An 18,842-nucleotide genomic window follows, 5' to 3' on the forward strand; every position below is an offset into this window, starting at 1 on the left:
CAACTTCTTTATGCTGAGGGTGAGAGAGTACTGGAGCAAGCTGTGCAGAAAGGCTATAGAGTCTCCTTCTCTGGAGACTCTAAAAACTCACCTATATTTGTTGCTGTGGCCTGCCCTAGATGATCCTGCTTTGGCAGGGGGAGGCTGGACTTGATCTCTGGAGGTCCCTTCCAACCCTTAATATTCTGTGATTCTGTGCTCCCAAGTGTGGTTTCTATCCATACCAGTTACAGTTCTCTGCCCAAAGAATTATACTGATTCTGTACTGATTGATCCCACTTTTATGTTAATTTACAGTTCTCAGTGCCAAAAAATGTATTCCTGGTTTGCACTTTGGTGCATGAAAGGGTTTTAAGGCAGTGGGATCACAGTCCTGAGCTACAGTTTCAGAGAGTGGAGTGTCAGCAGTATGGGCAGAGAGATTGGGATGTGTACTGGTTCTGTGACAAAACAATTTAGCATCTCTCTTTTTTACTCTTTTCAAGGCTGATACTCAGAAATACCCAAGAATAAATGTAAGTGGGAAAACTCTAATGCTCAGTTTCATAATTAGATACTCATACCTTTTCCCAAGACATGCCTGGGAAGACAGATTAAAAAAAAGTGAATTCAGCCACCCACACTATGGCACATCAATCCACAAGTCATCAGAACAACACACACATGCAGGGGGAGAGACTAAGGAGACTGCTTGTAGTTTCAATATCAGTAGGTCTTTTGTTTTGATTATCTGTAGTATAAAACCATTTTTTTTTCTTCTAAAGCCACAACCCTCACATGAATTTTGAATATGTGTGCCACAAATGCCATGCATGTTAAACTTTCTCCTTTCATAAACATTGACACTGCTTTACAAACCCCACACGTGCACATGCAGCCCTCTGAGGTCTCAATGATGTTTTATTTAACATTAAGCACATGCCAAGTTCACCTCCTAAAACTTATTCTGAAGTGAACTTCAGATATGCACATCAGGCAGAATTAATTTTTCAGAGCTTTGGTTCTTCTGGCCCATCAGTTAAAGCTAGCGTTGACACAGAGATTCTCTCCCTAGCTGTTGAGAGCAAAGATCCTTCCCAGTGTGGAGGAAGACAAACTGGAACACATTATCTGACATCTGATCACAGCACTGGAAGGTGTATGCAGGGACTGACTCAGAGCATGCTCTGTAACCACCAGCTTATAATGAACAGAACACCTGTGAAAAATGCCAGATTGTCAGTCCTGAAAACTGCCATTCTTTATTGACAAAAATAGCACAGATTAGTTGGCTCCAACTTTGTCTGTATCATTCCCACAAACATGCCTAAAGCCTGAACAGAATTAACTTCCTTTTTGGATAGGTGAACCTTGTCCACTTCCTTGTTGAGAAAGTTAATGTAAAGCCAATTAATTCAATTCATTTTGTGATTCAACTATTTTTCTCCAAGGAGTGGCTGTAGAAAGCAGTAACAGAGAAGTAGCCCTGTCATTGCATTTCTAATGAGTAAATAATTACAAAGAAGCCAAGCACTGACTGGAATTTATCCAGCTGACCACAGGTGAAAGATTCCACAGGCATTTATAACTCTCAGGAGCAACATGCTGGTTTTCATACTTCTGAAATACTAGAAAACAAAGCCATATGAGATTCTTAGTGTGAATGTCTGGCTTGGTCACTCATTATCTGGGTAGTTTGATAATTACCTCTTTTCTTGATAAATTGCTTTGGACATTTACTTGGAGGTAGCAGATTAATGAAGTTCTATGAAAACTTCAGGAACTTGTAAACTCACAAAGCTTCCGGAACAAAATTTTCCAGGTCAGTGGTTATTGTACTTTTAGAAATCTGGAAGACAGCAGACATTTCTACCTCAGCTGGTCAAAACTTAGAGCAGCACTGGTACAAATCTTTGAGTCCACTAAATTTAAGTAGCAAAAATGATAAGCAGCCTAGTAAGAATGAGCCTGTGATTTACCACACAGAAGCAATAAAGGATTTTGAAATAGCTGATAACTCGGCTGTCAAGGTCAGTTCAACTAGATAGCACCTCTTCTCTTTGGTTGTCTTTAAAAGTTAAATCGTCAGAATCTTTGTGAACAACGTGCTATGCCTGGAACTGGACAATGGTTCTCACTTTCTGTTAACACTGGTTTCATCTTGGCACAACTCCATTTGCTCTAAAGGAGTAATATTAGTATATAACCCTATAAGAAAAGGCTCAGTGTATGTTATTGTTATAGCAACCTGGGTAGATCTTCCCACGCAGTCTTGTACCTTAGCATGAGCTGCCAAAATTCCCCAGGGATTGAGTGAGCACCTGTGGTTCCCCAGCCCTCTCCAAGCTCTGGGACCCAGTGCTCCGAGCTGTCAGATTAGTTTCAGCAGCAGGAACCAGAGTCACTCTAAAGCACACATTGCAATATGGGTTTCAGAACAGCGACATTCTCACACAGTACCGTATGATTTTTCTTACACCATCATTCACTCAGCCCGAGGCAGCCTTTGCTTGGCAAAGGCAGCGTGGTTTTGATAGCTGTCAGATCTGCTGTCTGCGTAGCCATCAGGCTGTCAGTCTCAGTGCTGGGTGGATGGATTTTTTTCTTCTAGAAATAATTTCATCTGATTCTGCAAAGGTTCAAACTATTTCCATCTTTCCTCGAAACTTTATATTGATTTTATTATGCCATAATGCAGAGAAATATGACAATACCATCCCTGGAGACCTCAGTACAGTGCATGCTGGGGAGAAATGTGTTTAGACTATGCAGTGGATGTAGAAAGCCTCCTAACATGAGCACTCATTGAGGTCTGCCAAGATTATACAGAAGGAAGGGAGCTCAGTACGGATTTAACACATTCCTGAATACTGAGGCTAGCCTGGATAGTAGGCATAGCAAGATTAATGGCACAAAAGGAGTTTGGCATCAAAGCTTTGTGCTGCAGGGCTTAACTCCCCTGTACTTGCTGTGGTGGTCAGTTGTCCAGCTAATGCCCACCACACCTTCCTGCCAGGAGCTGGGCATTGTAAAGTTTCCCAGCTAGGGTATCATTATAGTGCAGAATCAAGCAACTCGGGGGTATCATAAAGCAGATTTTTTTTCACTGATGAATTAACATTAACTTGATTTTGTGGATCTTCAGGTTCAAGCCCAATGAGTTCAGTAAGCAAAGGGATGAAAGTATCACAGTAACTCTTTTCCAAGAAGCTGGCACTAATGACAAGGTTTTTGCAATGTTATGAAGACTTTCCAACCAACTGTGGCATACTATTGATAAAAAGCAAGCAAACAATACAACTCACAAAAAATCAAACTCCATTTTATTACAAAAATGACTTATCAAATAGACTAGAAGTATTCAGATAATGCATAAAATGGTTTGCACATTATAATATGACATTTACATGTCTAACAGAAGCAAGCAAGCATGCAAACAAATGAACAAACCCAAACCTGTAGGAAACTGACCTACAAATGCTAAGAGTTTCAGAATGTAAAAAAATAAAACCAGCCATTCTTGGTTATCTATAAAAGCCTGGACTTGAAACTGTGTCATGGGACAAATACATTAGTGATCATAAGAGCTAATAGAGAACTGCATGAAGGGCAGTGACAACTTTAACCTTTGGATACAGGCATTGAAATCTCCACAAGAAGTAGACCTCCCCAAAATGTTTAGGAACCTCATTTCCTGTGGTTCTTCAAAACACAGATTTTATATTACTCATTTGACAAAGTATCTATCCTGTTAGGATAATCATCATTTAATAGAGACAGAACCCATAGGATTCCAGTGATTCCATTTATGGATAGGGCCTTTCATGTAATAAAAGACCACTAAGGTTTTATAATAGAAGTGATAAAATGTCTTTTTATCTGGGAGCTGGAGCCATGAAACTCCATAGGAATAAGCAGAGTACGTAGCATGAATGGTATTGCAACTGTTCAAATCAAAGCCCTGCACAGGCACTAGGAATAAATCCTGTTATCTATCATTGTTCTTTGTTTCCCTTTTACTAAAGTTAGGGAAAACATACTTCTTTCATACTCTTAACTTTTAAGTGCTGTTGTTAGCCTTATTACGTACTACCACCTCACTTCAATGTCACTAATTTAATTAATGACATTGGTGATTTGATAAGGACTAAATGCACTTCCTTTCCCTTTAGCTGACTTCTCCAAGCTATTAAAGTCTGAGCTAACAGGGGCAGTTCAGTCGTGACTGATGCTCCCCAGGTGTCCTGTGTGATACCCACACGCTGGAAACAAGCTCTTTGCAAGCTAGCCTGTTGAACAGCTTGAGGCTATAATAATTTCACTGTGCACCAACAAGACCTGTACGTAACACTCCACAGCTCATTATCAAGTTCCATCCTGTACAGTCCCTCAGTTGCACTAAATCAGTAGATTTACATAGGTATATGGACATGCATGGTATTTTTCTTTCCTTTTAACACTGCTAAGAACAGCCAAACTAGCTAACCAATAAAACAGTATGGAGCTTTTCTTGGTACTGCTTCTGGCTCAGCAATTGTTCAAGGAACATGTGTTGCAGTCTCTCCACTGGTTACCATAGGCATTAACTTTCCCAATCAATGTATATTTTTTCAGAGAAGGTGGCAGCAGAGATGTCATTTCTTTTTTTTGTGAGCTGCATTAAAGAGAAAAAGAATTATTTAAAAGCAAATAGCACTGAACAAACTTCAGTTAAAGGAATTGATACCCTTGCTCAGACTATACTGAATGAGTTTTCTCCTATGATGTTTGCCAGTTTAAAAATATCACCCATAGTATTTAGATGTATCTAATTTCTAATTTAAGAACTTGTAGAGCAAGGACCTAGATTTCCAGTTTAGATTTTTACACAAATAAGCCTTTTTGTTAGCTTATTTGTATAAGGTTCTGAGCAGGAGAAGACTTACTCTCAATTTTTTTAAACCAAAAATGCGTAATGAGTTGCAACATTGAATGACTATGTGCAAAGAAATATTTTATTTCCTTGCCTTTCTTACTAAAAACAATCTCTTATCCAAAGTCTTTAGTGTGCTGGGGCACTGTTCCTTCACTAAGCCATTGTCTTTTTAAACTGCAAACTGATGGTCAAAATCAGGAAGGTTTTTTTAGAAATGCAGTGGAGACCTTATAGCAGCCTTCTAGTACCTGAAAAGGGCCTACAAGAAAGCTGGGAAGAGACTTCTTACAAAGGCTTGTGGTGATAGGATGAGAGGAAAAGGATTGAAGCTTGAGGAGGGAAGATTTAAATTGGATATTAGGAAAAAATTCTTTATGGTAAGGGTGGTGAGGCACTGGAACAGGTTGCCCAGGGAGGTTGTGAATGCTCCCTCTCTGGGATGTTCAAGGCCAGGTTGGATGAGGCCTTGAGCAACTTGGGTTAGTGGGATGTGACCTTGCAAGGGCAGGGAGATTGGAACTAAATGATCTTTAAGGTCCCTTCCAACCCAAACCATTCTATGACTCTATGAATACCATAACAAAATAATATCTATTGTCTTCTTCAGCAGCACATATATTTAGATTTCCTCATTTCTGTTCTGAATTATCCAGAGAAGACATGCTCTTTGTCTAGGTTAAAAACCAGACAGCTTACTGCAGAGCCACAAGGCATACAAAATCTGTCTTCCAAGAGTATTTTCTGTTAGAAGTAGCAAAATGCGATGGCTTTTAATACATCTCACACTGGAAGAATAAAGCTTAGAAAAACATCTGTTCTCTTACACTCACAGTCCTATGAAAATCCTAACCGAGGCCCAAAGGGAAGTCTCATGTACTCAGGAGACCACCATGCACATACCTTATCGCCTGCGAAACGCAATGGGAAGCTCCCGGCTGGGAATCAGGGTTCCTGAATGGAGCGCTTCTACTGGATTGCTGTCAGTTGCTATGATTCGGTACTTGCGAAGGAGCTGAAACACAAACATTTCAGTTAGCATGCTTCGGCTTCTAGATCTTCTGACTAGGTTCAGTGCGGAACAATCAGTGCTGTGCACAGAATGCCATTTTAGGGTATTTACCCAGCAAAGGGCCAAGTGAAGCTGGAGCTCAGCTAGGCGGCGCCCGACGCACATCCTCTTGCCAATGCCAAACGGAACATGAGAGAAAGGATTGATGAAGTTCCTCTGAAACCAGCGCTCTGGTTTAAACTGAGTCCAGCCACTGAAGTACTCTTCATTGCAGCCCAGGGCATGGCTGTTTATCACTAGTACAGTCTATGAACAAAGCAATAAAAACTCTCATTACAAAGTGACTTAGAGGTACCAAGTGAATCAGCCTTCTAATGGAAAGAAATACTGCAGAAATAAGGGTGAGGCTGTTTCCTCAGCAGATGTCATGGAAATCTCTGAAGATTAATTCAAGCACAGAAATGGTCATAGTTTCCTCAGAAAATCATGGGAAAAAATGAAAAAAAAAATTGCCAAAATAGTTTTTGTCCACATCCAAGAGCAGTGCAGGAGTGTATGGGACTTTTTGGTATGAATTCCTTATTCCTTACACTGGAACTCATCCTTTGGCAAAGTAATTTTGAGATTGAAGTATGACCATCTTCAGTGGTTTACAAGGCAGTTAATCAATGCCAAAATATTCTAGTAAGTTAGTTATCTTACCCCTTTGGGCAGCACATAATCCCCCAGAACCATTTCCGTGTCAGTGGTGCGAGTGGTGAATGGCACCGATGGTGTCAATCTACAGTGAAAGAAACAAAATGGGTTCAATTTCCAGCATTTTTTTCTTCCTTTATCTATCGTAGTTTGCCTTAAACAACAAGGTGAACAAAGTTATATATATATATAAAAAAAAACCCCTTTCACACACACACTAGCAGGTAGAAATTTTTGTAAGGGTTTTGTGAAAACTACTTGAGTATTTTACCTCATGGATTCTTTCAGACATGCTTTTAGGTAAGGCATATTCTTCAAGTTCTCAGCACTTGGACTCTCAGTAGGAGACAAAACACTCTCTATTTCCTGGAAAAGCTTCTGCTGAACATGTGGGTTGCGCGAAAGGTTATATAAGGCCCACAGTAAACTATTGGCTGTCTGAAACAAACAAGAAACAAATGTTAAGACCTTCATTTGTGGTGATAGAAACAAGAAGTTGCCAAAATTTCAAAGTGACATTTGTGGCTGGCCACTGCTTTATGATATTTTGTGACCTAAGGGATTACGAACCACTCCAGTTGTTCTCTAGGAATAACAATCAGAAGAAAGATTCTAGGGATTTCAGGTAAAAATTCACTTGCTTTTAGGCCATTGAAGCAATTACAGGATTAGCTCACTCTGAGACCTTGCAGTGGTTAGATTATGGAAGAAAGCAGGGAGTTGGAAGGTTGACCATTTTGACAAAGTCTTGGGAACTCAGATTTACCGTTTCAACTCCAGCAATCTGGAGCTCTGCAATGGCAGCGTACAGCTCCTTCTTGGAAAGTTGTCCCCCAGAGTAGATGTCACACAGGAAATCCTCCTGAGGGTTTGCAGAGTGCTTTTCCAGTCTACAGTCAATTGAATGTTTGGCTGAGGAGGGAGGAGTAGGAGGTAATTAAGGCAAAATTCACTAAAATGCTATAAAAAATAAAAGCAAAAATATGTCCCACGTGCAGGATTTTGAAAGAAGACACAAAGCTCTGCTGTCTTTTTCAAGAAATGAGCATTACACTCAATAAGTAATGCTTTTTTTCCCACTTTTTAGACTAGAAAGTCACAAAAATCACATCTGAGCTCCTGCAAACTCTTAGAGATTCTGATTTCTTAAACCAGGGAGGGAAATCAGCGATCTGTTTAGTGAAACATTTAGCAAACAGAAATACAAGTCTGTGAAATTTATTAGCTTAGATTTTCAAAGGCGATCAAGGTGTTAAAAAAATCAAAGAGACTTAGCACCCAGACTCCCTGAGGGGAAATGTAAGCCTTTGGTTTACAAGAGGAAGGAAAAAAAACCAGATGCCAAAGTTTTACATGTTGGCTTTTTTTTTTTTTTTTTCCAATTTAATATAAAGTACTAGATTTTGCCCACTCTTTCTCATGGCTATTCCAATTGTTAAGCCCAGTTCCTAGTAAGGAGCTACTCATGTAAAGTGAAAGCATCAAATTGGGTTTTATGAAAAGATGAGTTTTAAAGTATCTTTTCTAATCTTTTCCAGAAGCTACACATCTGGCCATGACCAAAAGTCCTGAAGTATCCAGTATTCAAATACCTAAGAGAAATATACCACCTAGCATTACAATCAATCACTCAAGTGCCAAAATCTTTTCTTGATCTTTAGCTATAACTGTCACTGCCCAGCAAAATATATCTTATCTGGAGTTACAGCATTTTTTGTATCTTTGAAGACCAATTAAACTTAAATAGACAGAAATGCTATCCAAAAGCCAAACTATACAATATTATGTAAATAATTTTTGTGTTTGAGACTTATGACTATATTCCCAGATGTCTAGAAAACCCATAATTTCAGGGTTTTTCTTTTAGATTAAATAGGCTTTTGTTGCATCTAAAAGTTCTTGTTTCTCAAGAAAACAGCTGCCTTTGGGGTCCCTTTGAGGGAGATCCCTTTTCTCACTTGTATACCTCTCCTTTAAAGAAATGATACCACTTTCTGGCTGGCTATCTGCTTTTATGACAGATTAAAGTGGACTTGTTATGTTGCTACCTTCCAAATTTTTGGGCCCCACAACTGGTCCTAAGTGTTAGTCATAATTAAACTCCCGTGCTCCCGTGCTTGGAAATGGTTTGTGGTGAGCTGCAGCAAAGGTGTCTCAATCTGTGCTGAAGGCAGCAATTAGCAGCACAGGGCAGTAGCAAATATGAAGAAAGTTCATTTCACCAAGAAGGAAACAAAGCCAGGTGAAAATGAGAGAAAGTGTGTTAAAACAATAACCTGTTTTAAAAATATCATCCCATGCTTTAGTATGAGCTTGCCAGACTTTCGTGTTCAGACCCTTGTGAAGTTCCACAGGGGTCACCATCATCATTCCAAAAGTAGCCATCATCTGTGGTGGAAAAGGAGGTTTTGAAATACTTTTTTAGATCTATCTACATGCAATCTCTGAGCTAAAATAGAGTCTAAAGTAGGAGGCAATTTTCAGGAAGTCAAGATTCTGGCAGATTTTCCATCCTGGACAGAAAAGATGTGTCTCGGCATGCTTAGATCATATCCAGCAAAAAATTAGGGACAGCCAGTGGAGTACAGGAGGCTTCTCCAGTGGGTGACTCATCCTACTTATTTTAGGCACTGTTTTAGAATGGGACAAACCATCCTTTGGCAGTACCTCTCTCCCCCTTAACAGTAAATGAAGGTAAAATATTAGGCTAGGCTAGATGCAGAAGTGCATCGCCAGACTCCAGTTTGTAGCAAAATGCACAATGGCTGTGCTTGCAGGAACAGCTAATCTCCAAATCCAGATTATTTGCATAACCCCACACAACTCGAACAGTCCCACCCAACAAACAGCTGTGTTGCACAACAGGTGTCTCAGAGGCAGAGAACAGTCCCTACTGCACTGATTCCCTCCAGATTTAGGCATTTCAAAAAGGAGACAGTGAGATGTGCAGTACTAGCTGAAGTCTTTTTTCTTCAGGTCACCCATTTAAACTGATACCCTCATTAGTAGTAGGTGTAGAAAGTCACTACAGCCCAGAAAGGACTGTTCCATACCGTTTTAACAGCCTTGATGAAGTTCAAACTTTCTTCTTCTACATCCTGCTGTAGGAGACCAAACCTCTTTCCATATAGCACCAGACAGATACCTGTTGTTCAGTAACATTATAATGAAATTATGTAAACAAAAGAGTGCACAATGTCCATTATTCATTGTCAAGGAATGGCTTGGATCACCCTTCTGAAAAATGTCCTATGATACACACCTGTGAGAGGAGCCCTTCAAAACACCTTTTGCATGTTTGCCTTAGACCCAAGCAGTAGCATATCTAGCTAAGGTGCCCTTACAGAAGCACTTTCTTCATAAATAAGAATTGCCATGGATCTCCTTACCAGCAGCAGATCACTGTGCTAAGCAGAGATGGCATTCTTGGCAAATAAGCTATTAAGAAATGTTACTGAAGAGAACTGAGTTGCAGGAAAACTGATGAGGTCATCTACTCCAGTGTCTCCTAGCCCTTTCCATAGCCAAAACCCTCTTGTAAACACTGGCAGCATCCCACACTCCACCAGTTTCCATCTCTTTCCACTTGCCTTTTTTTTTTCTTTTATTTATTTTTAAAGCTGTCACTTCCTATTTATTCCTTTCCAAAAGCAACCACCACAACTGACAGTGGGAAAACCCCCACTTTCATGAACTCAATACACAGGTTGCTGAGATGAGCCAGCCAAGAGCAGACAGGCCTGGCAGAGCTCATTCAGTTATGCACTATACCAGACCCTCCCTCCTTCTGGAAATCACAATGCAGTTTCTTCTGCCCCAAGTCATTCCTGACAGATGGTTCCTCAGTGTATGCTGAAAGGTTTCTACAGATGGAGGTTCCTATCTTGGTAACTTATTCCAGTGTTCCTTAATCCCAATGTAAACATTTAAAAGGGGATTTTCCAACCCTTATCTACAATGAATACTTATTCATTGTTATTGCATCAGTTCACTGATCTTGTGCAGCTGCTAATTAACAAATATCAGGCAGACAAAAATGGTCAAGTGTTATCCAATACCACTCTTGATAAATGCATGGTGATCTCCCCAAGCTTTATAAGTCACTATCATGTTTGACTTTTTCTTTTTTTTACAAGACAGAAGGGTCTGTACAGCTGCTGATAAATTTTGCATGTGTACTGGTAGTCTCCTGGCTTTTCTGCAACCCAATTTCCTTTATATTGTAGCTGATAGCTTGGAAATAACCATCTTACACTTTCATCACTGATGGTACTGAAATGCCATGGCAGGTGCATAATTGATACCATTCTCAGGCAAAGCACAACTTACTTTCAAATGACCATTTGTTGAATTCTGAGTAGACATCTTCCATTTGCCCATTGTGGTTACAAACGTCATCTATTCTGTGCATGAAATCCTCCAGGACCTAAGTGTTAGAGAGAAGATAGACAACAAGGGAATAAAATTACACCAAGTAATAAAAGTCCTGTGTAATTTGGCATTTCAACTGTCTTTTAAACAGGTAACAACCTTGCATAAGGAATATCTATGTTGAACCACTTCAAATTTTCCCCCCCTCTGTTAATGTATGTTTGGATTTTACATGACTCTCAAGTTATTAATACTTGTACTTTGATGGACTGAGCTTCCTCCAGAGGGATAAAATGCTTCAGTCTCATGCTGGGATATTATGGGAGTTTCACAATAAAGAGGATTAAGTGTTTATCACACATGCTCCTCAAACTCAGTGAAGGGCGCAGAGGTTAAAGAGGGAGGTGTTCTCTGGTGGGAGGAACATGAGAATGAAGAAGGCAAAAAACACTGAACACAAGACAAACAAACAAACCCGCTTTTGCAGGAGCCCATACCATTGTAGAACAACACCACTGTCCCATTGAGACAGCCTCAGCCACAGCTTTCTGTGTGCTCAGACCCTGACCAGCAGTTTGCACTTTTTATCCCCTGAATGATTTCAGAGCATGAACTCACTGCTTTACCAGTGTAAAGCAAGTCAACAGCAGATAATTTGATCTAACTTTATTTTCCAGGTTTCCAAGAGACTGGGGATAGAGGAGGATTTCTCAAGGCACAGTACCTCATTGAGTGTGGCATCCAGTTTTGCAACTTCCCTGGGCTTCATTAATTTCTTTTGAAAGGCACTTCTTACCCTCTGCCAGTCCTTTCCCTCCCTAGATTGAATCAGAAACAGCGAGGTTGAAATGAGAAAGGGTTAAAGAAGCGAGAAAGAAGCAAAACCCCGACCCCGCGGCATGTGCAACAAGCATCTCTGGCAGCGCCGACGTGCCTTCATCGCGTCGACGGGCACAAACTTGACGCCGCAGCCGGCGTCTTCTCGGGGAAGATAGGACAGAACCCGCTCCGGACGGCAGCTCCGGGAGCGAAGCCCGGGAGAGGCGGCCCAGTCACTGCCGAGCAGGTTGGCTGGTAGTGACCGCCCGCCCGCAGCATCGCCCATGCACCTCGGAAACCCGCATCACACGCACCGCGGGGACCAAACGGCCCTCCCCGCGCCTCCCCACGGCCGCCTGGCCGTGCTGCGGGTGCCACTTACAGGATCAGCATCCCGTAGCCCTCGTCGCGATAGTCCCGATAGGCTTTCCAGGGCTTAATCTCCAGGCGCTGTGGGCAGGAGCTCTCTCGGCGGTAGAGGGCTTCCAGGAGGCAGGGGGCTGCGATGTGTACCGAGTCGAAAGCCCCCAGCTTCATGCGGAAGATCTTGCCAAATCTCCTGTGGTACTCAGCCTAAGGGCACAGAACAGTCACACCCCCGCGGTGCGCCGTGAGTGCGAGGCGCTCTCCTGCCTCCCCGCGCCGCAGCATCCCCATCCCTCTACCCGCCTCACCAGCGTCTCATGCTGCCTCTTCAGACCCCCCTTCCAGAGGACGTCGGGCAGGCTGCCCATCAGCGGCCAGCTGGGGGGCCCTGGCAGGGCGGCCAGGGGATGCCCCTGGCCTCGCGGAACGGGGGGCGCCGCCGGCCGCAGGGCACTGAGGGAGGAGGCGAGAAACCGCTGCGCGGAGGCAGCGCGACCGCAGGTGAGGGCGGGATGTCGCAGAAGGATGCTGCAAGCTCCCATGGCTGTGCTAACAGACACCCACCCGCATATACTTGCATATATAGCAGCAGGGAGGCCCGCTGGACTTTCATCGGGGGCCAATGGGAGCCCTGGGTGGGGTGAGGTGGGGCCGCCTGGCCCGGCCCGGCTCTGCCCAGCCCGGCCCGGGGAGGCTGCGGGGCAAGTGGTTCATGAAAGGGTTCAGACGAGGCAGGAGGGCACAGCGCCAGCACCGGCCGCGCCTCCGTCCGCCGAGCTTTCCGTGGGCTGCCGCAGCTCCACACTCCACGGCCCTCCGAGCTTCCTGGGGGCTGTCTCGGCTCCTGACCCCCGCAGTCGGCAGCCAGCGCGGCAGGTAGCGGCACCGTTCCCTGGCCAAGCTGCCCGGCGTTCTCACGAACAATCTCACACAGATATTTGTCTCTTTTTGTTTCTATAAACCTGTGCTTTCAGGAGGACGAGGCGGACGGGGTGTCTCCGCACGAAGTGTGGTGGGGGCTGTGGTGTTCACGTTGCAATGCACAGCTGGCTGGACACTTCAGTATTCCTTGCGTTTGCCCTTTGAAATGAAGGAATCCAAAATGCAAGGGGCTGAGGAACAGCAAGTGCTGGTGGGTGGACTGCCCTTACCCTATCTGGCTGACTAACCACCTATTTATGAAAAGAGCATGCGAGTGCATCATCTGCAAAGGCAAAATTCCCTTTACTAATAGTGTTGGCAGGCATTAAATTCCAACTGAAAAAAAGCACTTGCTACCATGAGTCTTTTATTCAGAAACTGCACAGTAACCCTCAGAGAGAGCCAAAGATTTTCATGCTAAGTGAAGGCAGGAACAGTGCTAGCACAGATAAAGCAGGTCAGGTCATCAGAGTACTTAAGTCTCTGTCCCCTCCTTGCAAGAGAAGTCAGAGAGACTGTGGATCTTGCCGAAAGAGATCTACTTGTAAAGCAGATGATTTCCAGGAAAGACAAGTATGCTACAATGAGGATTTGATTTTCTTCTACCTTACACCACTTTTTTCCCATCTTCCCCAAGTTGTATTTTGTGAGTCAGCTCTTAATCCTCTTCATTTCAGTCTCTGACAGTAAGATGCAGGGTGTGCAGACAGAAGGGTGTGTTAGAAAAGGGATGAGCAGAGGAATAAAGAGAAGATGAGCTTGACATGGAACCTGAGACCTATAAAGGCATGTCTCAAAGTGAAATTAATAACAACAAAAGGTCCCAGATAGTAGTGATCAATATAGAGGAAAATGTACAAAAGCCTGACACCTCACTGCTGACTCTATATGGGGTTTTTAGGTCTTTTTTTAATGTCTCTCTCAATCTTTCTCCTCTATTTCAGTGATTTCCTTGTGTGGGATCATACTGTGTGGACAGCAAGACCAGAGCATTGCCTAAGTGGGCTTTAAAATTAAAGCAGGTTCCAAAGTTTGCATTTTTTGGGGGAGAGAGAGAGGTGAAAGCATCACCAGAAGCTGGTATTCTTATGATTGTTTTCTTTGAACCAGTTGTACTGAAAACACGTCTCATTGCCCTTGTAGACTCCGTGCAGTTCAGGCTTTGTTCAGTGATAAGTTGAGAAGCCAAACAAGAAGAGACAACTTGTGTGCACTGTGGACACCTGTCTATTTAAGGAATCAAAACGAACTCATTTGAAGGGTCACAGCTTAGTGCCTGTGAAACAATCTCTTTAGAAGAGTCTGGAATAGGCAAGTCAAGACTAAACTGGGCACAGGTCAATTTTTCCATGTTCCTTGCTAGTGTAAGGAAGAAACCACCCTGTTAATACGAAATCTTCTCTATTAAGCTGTTTTAAAATTGCAGAATGGAAAAGGTTTTATGTAACTCTTGTGGCCATGATGTAACACCCTGGCAGAGAAGCCAGTACATTCATAGGCCAGCTAGGCCTGGAGCTGTGAGAGCTAATGATTGCCTCAGCTCATGGTAAAGTGCAGTTCTAAGGGCATTTTCAGCCTTCACGTCTTCCTCCCCTCCCTTTTAAGAGATCTTAAAAACAAGCCTTTAATTTTCAGCAAGATCTTCTCTTGTGACCTTTGGAACATATCAAGGGTTATTTTAAGATTAAAACAACACTAGCTACAGGGTTCTTGAACTGAATTTTGGGTCCATTTCCTCACAGGAGTGTCAACCATCCCACTGAGGCACCTGTACCAGTGAAGATGTCACCTTTGTCCCACAAATGTGTACCCACGAGGCTTCCCAATACTCAAATGACAAGTGGAAATGAAAAGCCCTCTACACTATGGTGAGGAGTATTTTTAGGCCAAAGACCAGGAAATATCTGAAGATCAAAACTAAATAGCCTGTGAGACATATTTTTCTAGGCCTCTTTTGCTACAGAAAAAAATGTTTTACTTTCTGCAGTCTCAGATGTCAGAAATGAATGTCCCTTGAAAAATGAGTTTGATGCTGCTGTAGAAGACCTGATCAGGGCTGCTGTAGAGGTACCAAAAGGCTGTTTCACACTGTATCTTTTTCACCATCAAAATATTTAACCAGTACCTGAAGTCAAAGTTTTAGAGCTGCATTCTAAGCAGAAGTAATTACTTGTCCTACCTGTCGGGAAACAGCAGTAACATCTTTAAATGAAACTTGGGAATCTCATCAGGCTGAGATTCAGGAGAATGAGGTGTGCTTGGAAATTTCACTGAAACACAACAGCTGAATTTCCAACATATTGTCAAGAATACCCAATGCAGTGAGCTCATGCAAAGTAAGCTGACTGCTTTCATATAGTGCATTTCAAATACACAAAATATTGCCAAAATGACTGCTCTGTGGGAAGGAGCTTTGGATTGGTCATGGATTTTCCACCTTAATACCTGTAAGTCCAGGAGATTTGTTTTGTGAGATATTACACAACTCCTGTCTCCTGACCTCTTTCTCCTTGTTGGAAAAAGCTTTTTTTGCCTTTGTTGCCCTAAAAATGCTTCTGAAGTCTCAGGTGTGTTCTAAAATAATACAGTATAGAAGTGCTACAGGAGAACGAGCAGACCACATGGAGAGCATTGCTGTCACCAGAAGGTATTTCACAATGCTGGGGAAAGACAAGCTAAGTGCATCTCGTAAGCTCTAGCTGTATTCCAGGTTTTTGCTCATGTTTGCTTATTTAATTCTATGTCTCTTTCCAGCTGAGGATCTTAAGGTTTTGTAAATGATGATGAATTAAGCCTCATGTTAAGAAATGGGCAAACCCATTAATTCCCATTCTACAGAAGAGAAACTGAAATGCATTTGAAAATTGAGATCTCCAAGTTGTTATACAGACACTCAATATAAAGTAAAAGCAAGAGAAATCTTCATTATGTGTATTTTTTGCCTAAACACTAGCTTTTTAACATTAAAATCTTCTGATCTCTCTGCATACTAATCTGCTGAGAAAACTGAGAACAAGGTAATGCCTGGAGAAAGATCCAGAACAACAGAGAGGTGATGAACAGCTCAAACTCCACCAGCCAAGGAATCTTCCAGATGGCCATGACCTGTTTGAGATATCTACCTCTGCAATAAACGTTGCGACATTCCACCATTGAAGGAGGCTCTTGTTAAGGAAGCATAAGGTACAAGGAAATTAAGAGATTTTTTTACTTAAATTAAGCATACTTAATATTCACATTATAAAGCAAAATACTGATGAATACATATCAATTATTTGCTTGACATGAAAGACTCAATGCTCCATGCAAGTTTCATTAACCTCAAGAGAGGGTAAACTAACTGGGGGATAAGTCAGAGAGAAAGTGGTGGCTACAGATCAAGAAAGGAGATCCATGGCAAGATGTTCTGACAGTCAGCTTGGAAATATGAAGGACTTGACTGGCCCTTCTCTTTTCTTCTGCTGTCTAGAACCACTCTGGGATTTTTTTAGTGTCCCCTCTATTTTAGTAATCTAGTCCTCCTTCAGCATGGAATGGAGTTGTTGTAGCAAAGGATTTGTGCATTAAGATACTGCAAGAATTAATGACTGTCCCAGGTTGATTTTTTCTCTGGACGGAAGCAACAGAAGTCTAGAAGCTTTCACCTTCAACCAAGCACTGTGGAAGGCACATTTAGTTTAAAAAGCAGAAGCATTTAGGAATCTGTCACAACACTGCTTTTCAAAGCAGATAGTTGACATTCAGCAGGTAGGAATTACACTAGTGGACATTGTGATACTGGAGGAGTCCTGGTTTCTCTTTACTAGTCTTCAACACTTCCAGGAAGAAATAGAGGGAATTCAGTGTGAGCTGAATCCCTCAGGATGGCTCAGAAGTATGTGCTGGAATCATGATGCCAGGTGGCATTCAGTTCAGGTTAGACCTGCAGATGCAGACAGTCCAGTGTAAAAATGTAATACCTAGGTATCTACCTTTATTAGCTATCTGTCTCTGAGGTCCTGGGAAACTTTAGGAGGGGTTGTGAAAGATTGTCAAAGTCTAAAGAAGCATTTGAGTGGTTGAGTTATGCCCAAGATTCAGGAATTAGTTAAAATTTGCCATAACACATGGAGACATGGAGTGTTAGATCTCCCCACAGTTCAAAATGTAGATCTCCAAGCATCCCAAATCCAAAAGGCACCTAAATTCTGTAGGTATTTATGTTTCCATCTGTGAACAACCCTCACAACCTGCATCTCTGCCAAAATGAATGGATGCAGCTACCTGTGATCCGAGGCAGCAAGTCTTGGTGATTTCTCCCCACTGGGAGATTAATCTTGACTTCAGCTGTGCTTACAGAAGCAATGTACTTAAATGTAATTGCAAGTAGTAATTTTTATTTGCAATCCCACATTTTAGACATGCAGTTGCCTTGTTCACATGCACTTAACATGCAAAGTAGCACTTGTGTTATGGTGCTGAAAAATTATGAAAATGCTTTCAGTTTTAGTGGTATTAATAAACCTACAATGTCAGTAAGTGACCAAAACACTGTGCCAAGTAAAGCTTTCAGAAAGAGGAAATGTTGAGTATCTCTTTAATCTAAACAATACTTGAAATTTAAAATAAAGATCTGTGTTTGTGAATCTGAAGGTTTTAGCTGTTGTCTTTCTTAATTGCTTGGGAAAATAGCTGTTATATGACTTCTTGAATTTGCTAAAGCTGGTTATACAAACACTTGAAGCAGACTCAAACTCATGCAGTTTACTGGATTTGTTGATTAAGCCTGTAACATTTGCAGAGATTATTTTCAGTCTGATGGATGTGTTTCTGCTGAGGTACAACTGACCTCATACCAAGTCTTTTGAAAGCAAGCAGATGTTTGTTACTTGCTAATGTTCCAAAAGTTTTGTTTCTATTAGACACTACTGACCAGCTTGTCACAGAAAAGATATAGCAGTATTGTTCTTCCACATTTTGCTTACATTCATCTTATAGTAATAAATACTTCTTTTCTTCCTGCACTGGCATGTTGTTACAAAAGCTCATGACACATAATTGCATGAATATCATCTTTCAGAGGTGCTTGGTGGTAACCAGCAATGGCTTCACCAGGGGCAAATCTTGCCTGACAAACTTGGTAGCTTTTTATGATGAAGTCACAGCAACAGTGGACAAGGGAAGGGCAACTAACATCATCTACCTGGACCTGAGTAAGGCATTTGACTATGTCCCACATGGCATCCTGATCACCAAACATGAAAAACATGGACTTGATAGGTGGAGCACTGCTGGATAAGGAATTGTCCGGAAGATCACATGCAGAGTTCTGAACAATGGCACAATGGCCACCTGGAGAACAATGACAAGTAGTGTTCCTCAGGGGTCAGTACTGGGACCAGTGCTATTTAACATCTTTCTTAGTGATATGGACAGAGGAACGGAGTGCACCTTCAGAAGGTTTGCAGATGACACAAAGCTGTGTGGCACAGTCAACTTGCTAGAGAGCAAGGATAACATCTAGTGGGACCTGGACAGGCTGGAGAAGTGGGCCCATGAAATTCAACCTCATGAAATTGAAACCTCATGAAATTCAACAAGGCCAAGTGTAAGGTCCTGCACCTGGGTTTGTGCAATCCCAAGCACAAATCCAGGCTGGGTGGTGAATGGCTGAGAGCAGCCCTGAGGAAAAGGATCTGGGTCTCTGGTTTGATGAAAAGCTCAACAGGACCTGGCAGTGTGCACGTGCAGCCCAGACAGCAACTGTGTGCTGGGCTGCAGCAAGAG

At 42.2% G+C, this 18,842-nt stretch overlaps 1 protein-coding gene across 1 annotated transcript; it reads right to left on the bottom strand.

Moving 5' to 3' along the window:
• Positions 1–3,285: 3,285 nt before the first annotated feature.
• LOC135188418 (1,25-dihydroxyvitamin D(3) 24-hydroxylase, mitochondrial) lies at positions 3,286–12,697 on the bottom strand. The gene is made up of 12 exons (XM_064167824.1): positions 12,464–12,697; positions 12,172–12,362; positions 11,695–11,788; positions 10,929–11,025; positions 9,653–9,744; positions 8,876–8,987; positions 7,366–7,511; positions 6,871–7,037; positions 6,606–6,684; positions 6,015–6,209; positions 5,795–5,906; positions 3,286–4,633 (listed from the first exon to the last, which is right to left on the bottom strand). Exons 1-11 carry the CDS (start codon positions 12,695–12,697, stop codon positions 5,796–5,798), a joined length of 1,518 nt encoding a protein of 505 aa, XP_064023894.1. The 3' UTR covers positions 3,286–4,633; position 5,795.
• Positions 12,698–18,842: the final 6,145 nt, after the last annotated feature.

The sequence above is a fragment of the Pogoniulus pusillus genome, chromosome 29 (assembly GCF_015220805.1).
Source record: "Pogoniulus pusillus isolate bPogPus1 chromosome 29, bPogPus1.pri, whole genome shotgun sequence".
In the NCBI taxonomy this organism is placed as follows: domain Eukaryota; kingdom Metazoa; phylum Chordata; class Aves; order Piciformes; family Lybiidae; genus Pogoniulus; species Pogoniulus pusillus.

Bases quoted from the DNA above. Each gene is read 5' to 3' on its own strand.
- LOC135188418 (XM_064167824.1), bottom strand. From the start codon at position 12,697: ATGGGAGCTTGCAGCATCCTTCTGCGACATCCCGCCCTCACCTGCGGT. The intron at 7,512-8,875 runs GTTATTGTTTTA...CTCCCTCCTCAG, and splicing joins GGATGATATTTTTAAAACAG to CCAAACATTCAATTGACTGT. The intron at 6,210-6,605 runs GTAAGATAACTA...CTTTGTTCATAG, and splicing joins ATTATGTGCTGCCCAAAGGG to ACTGTACTAGTGATAAACAG.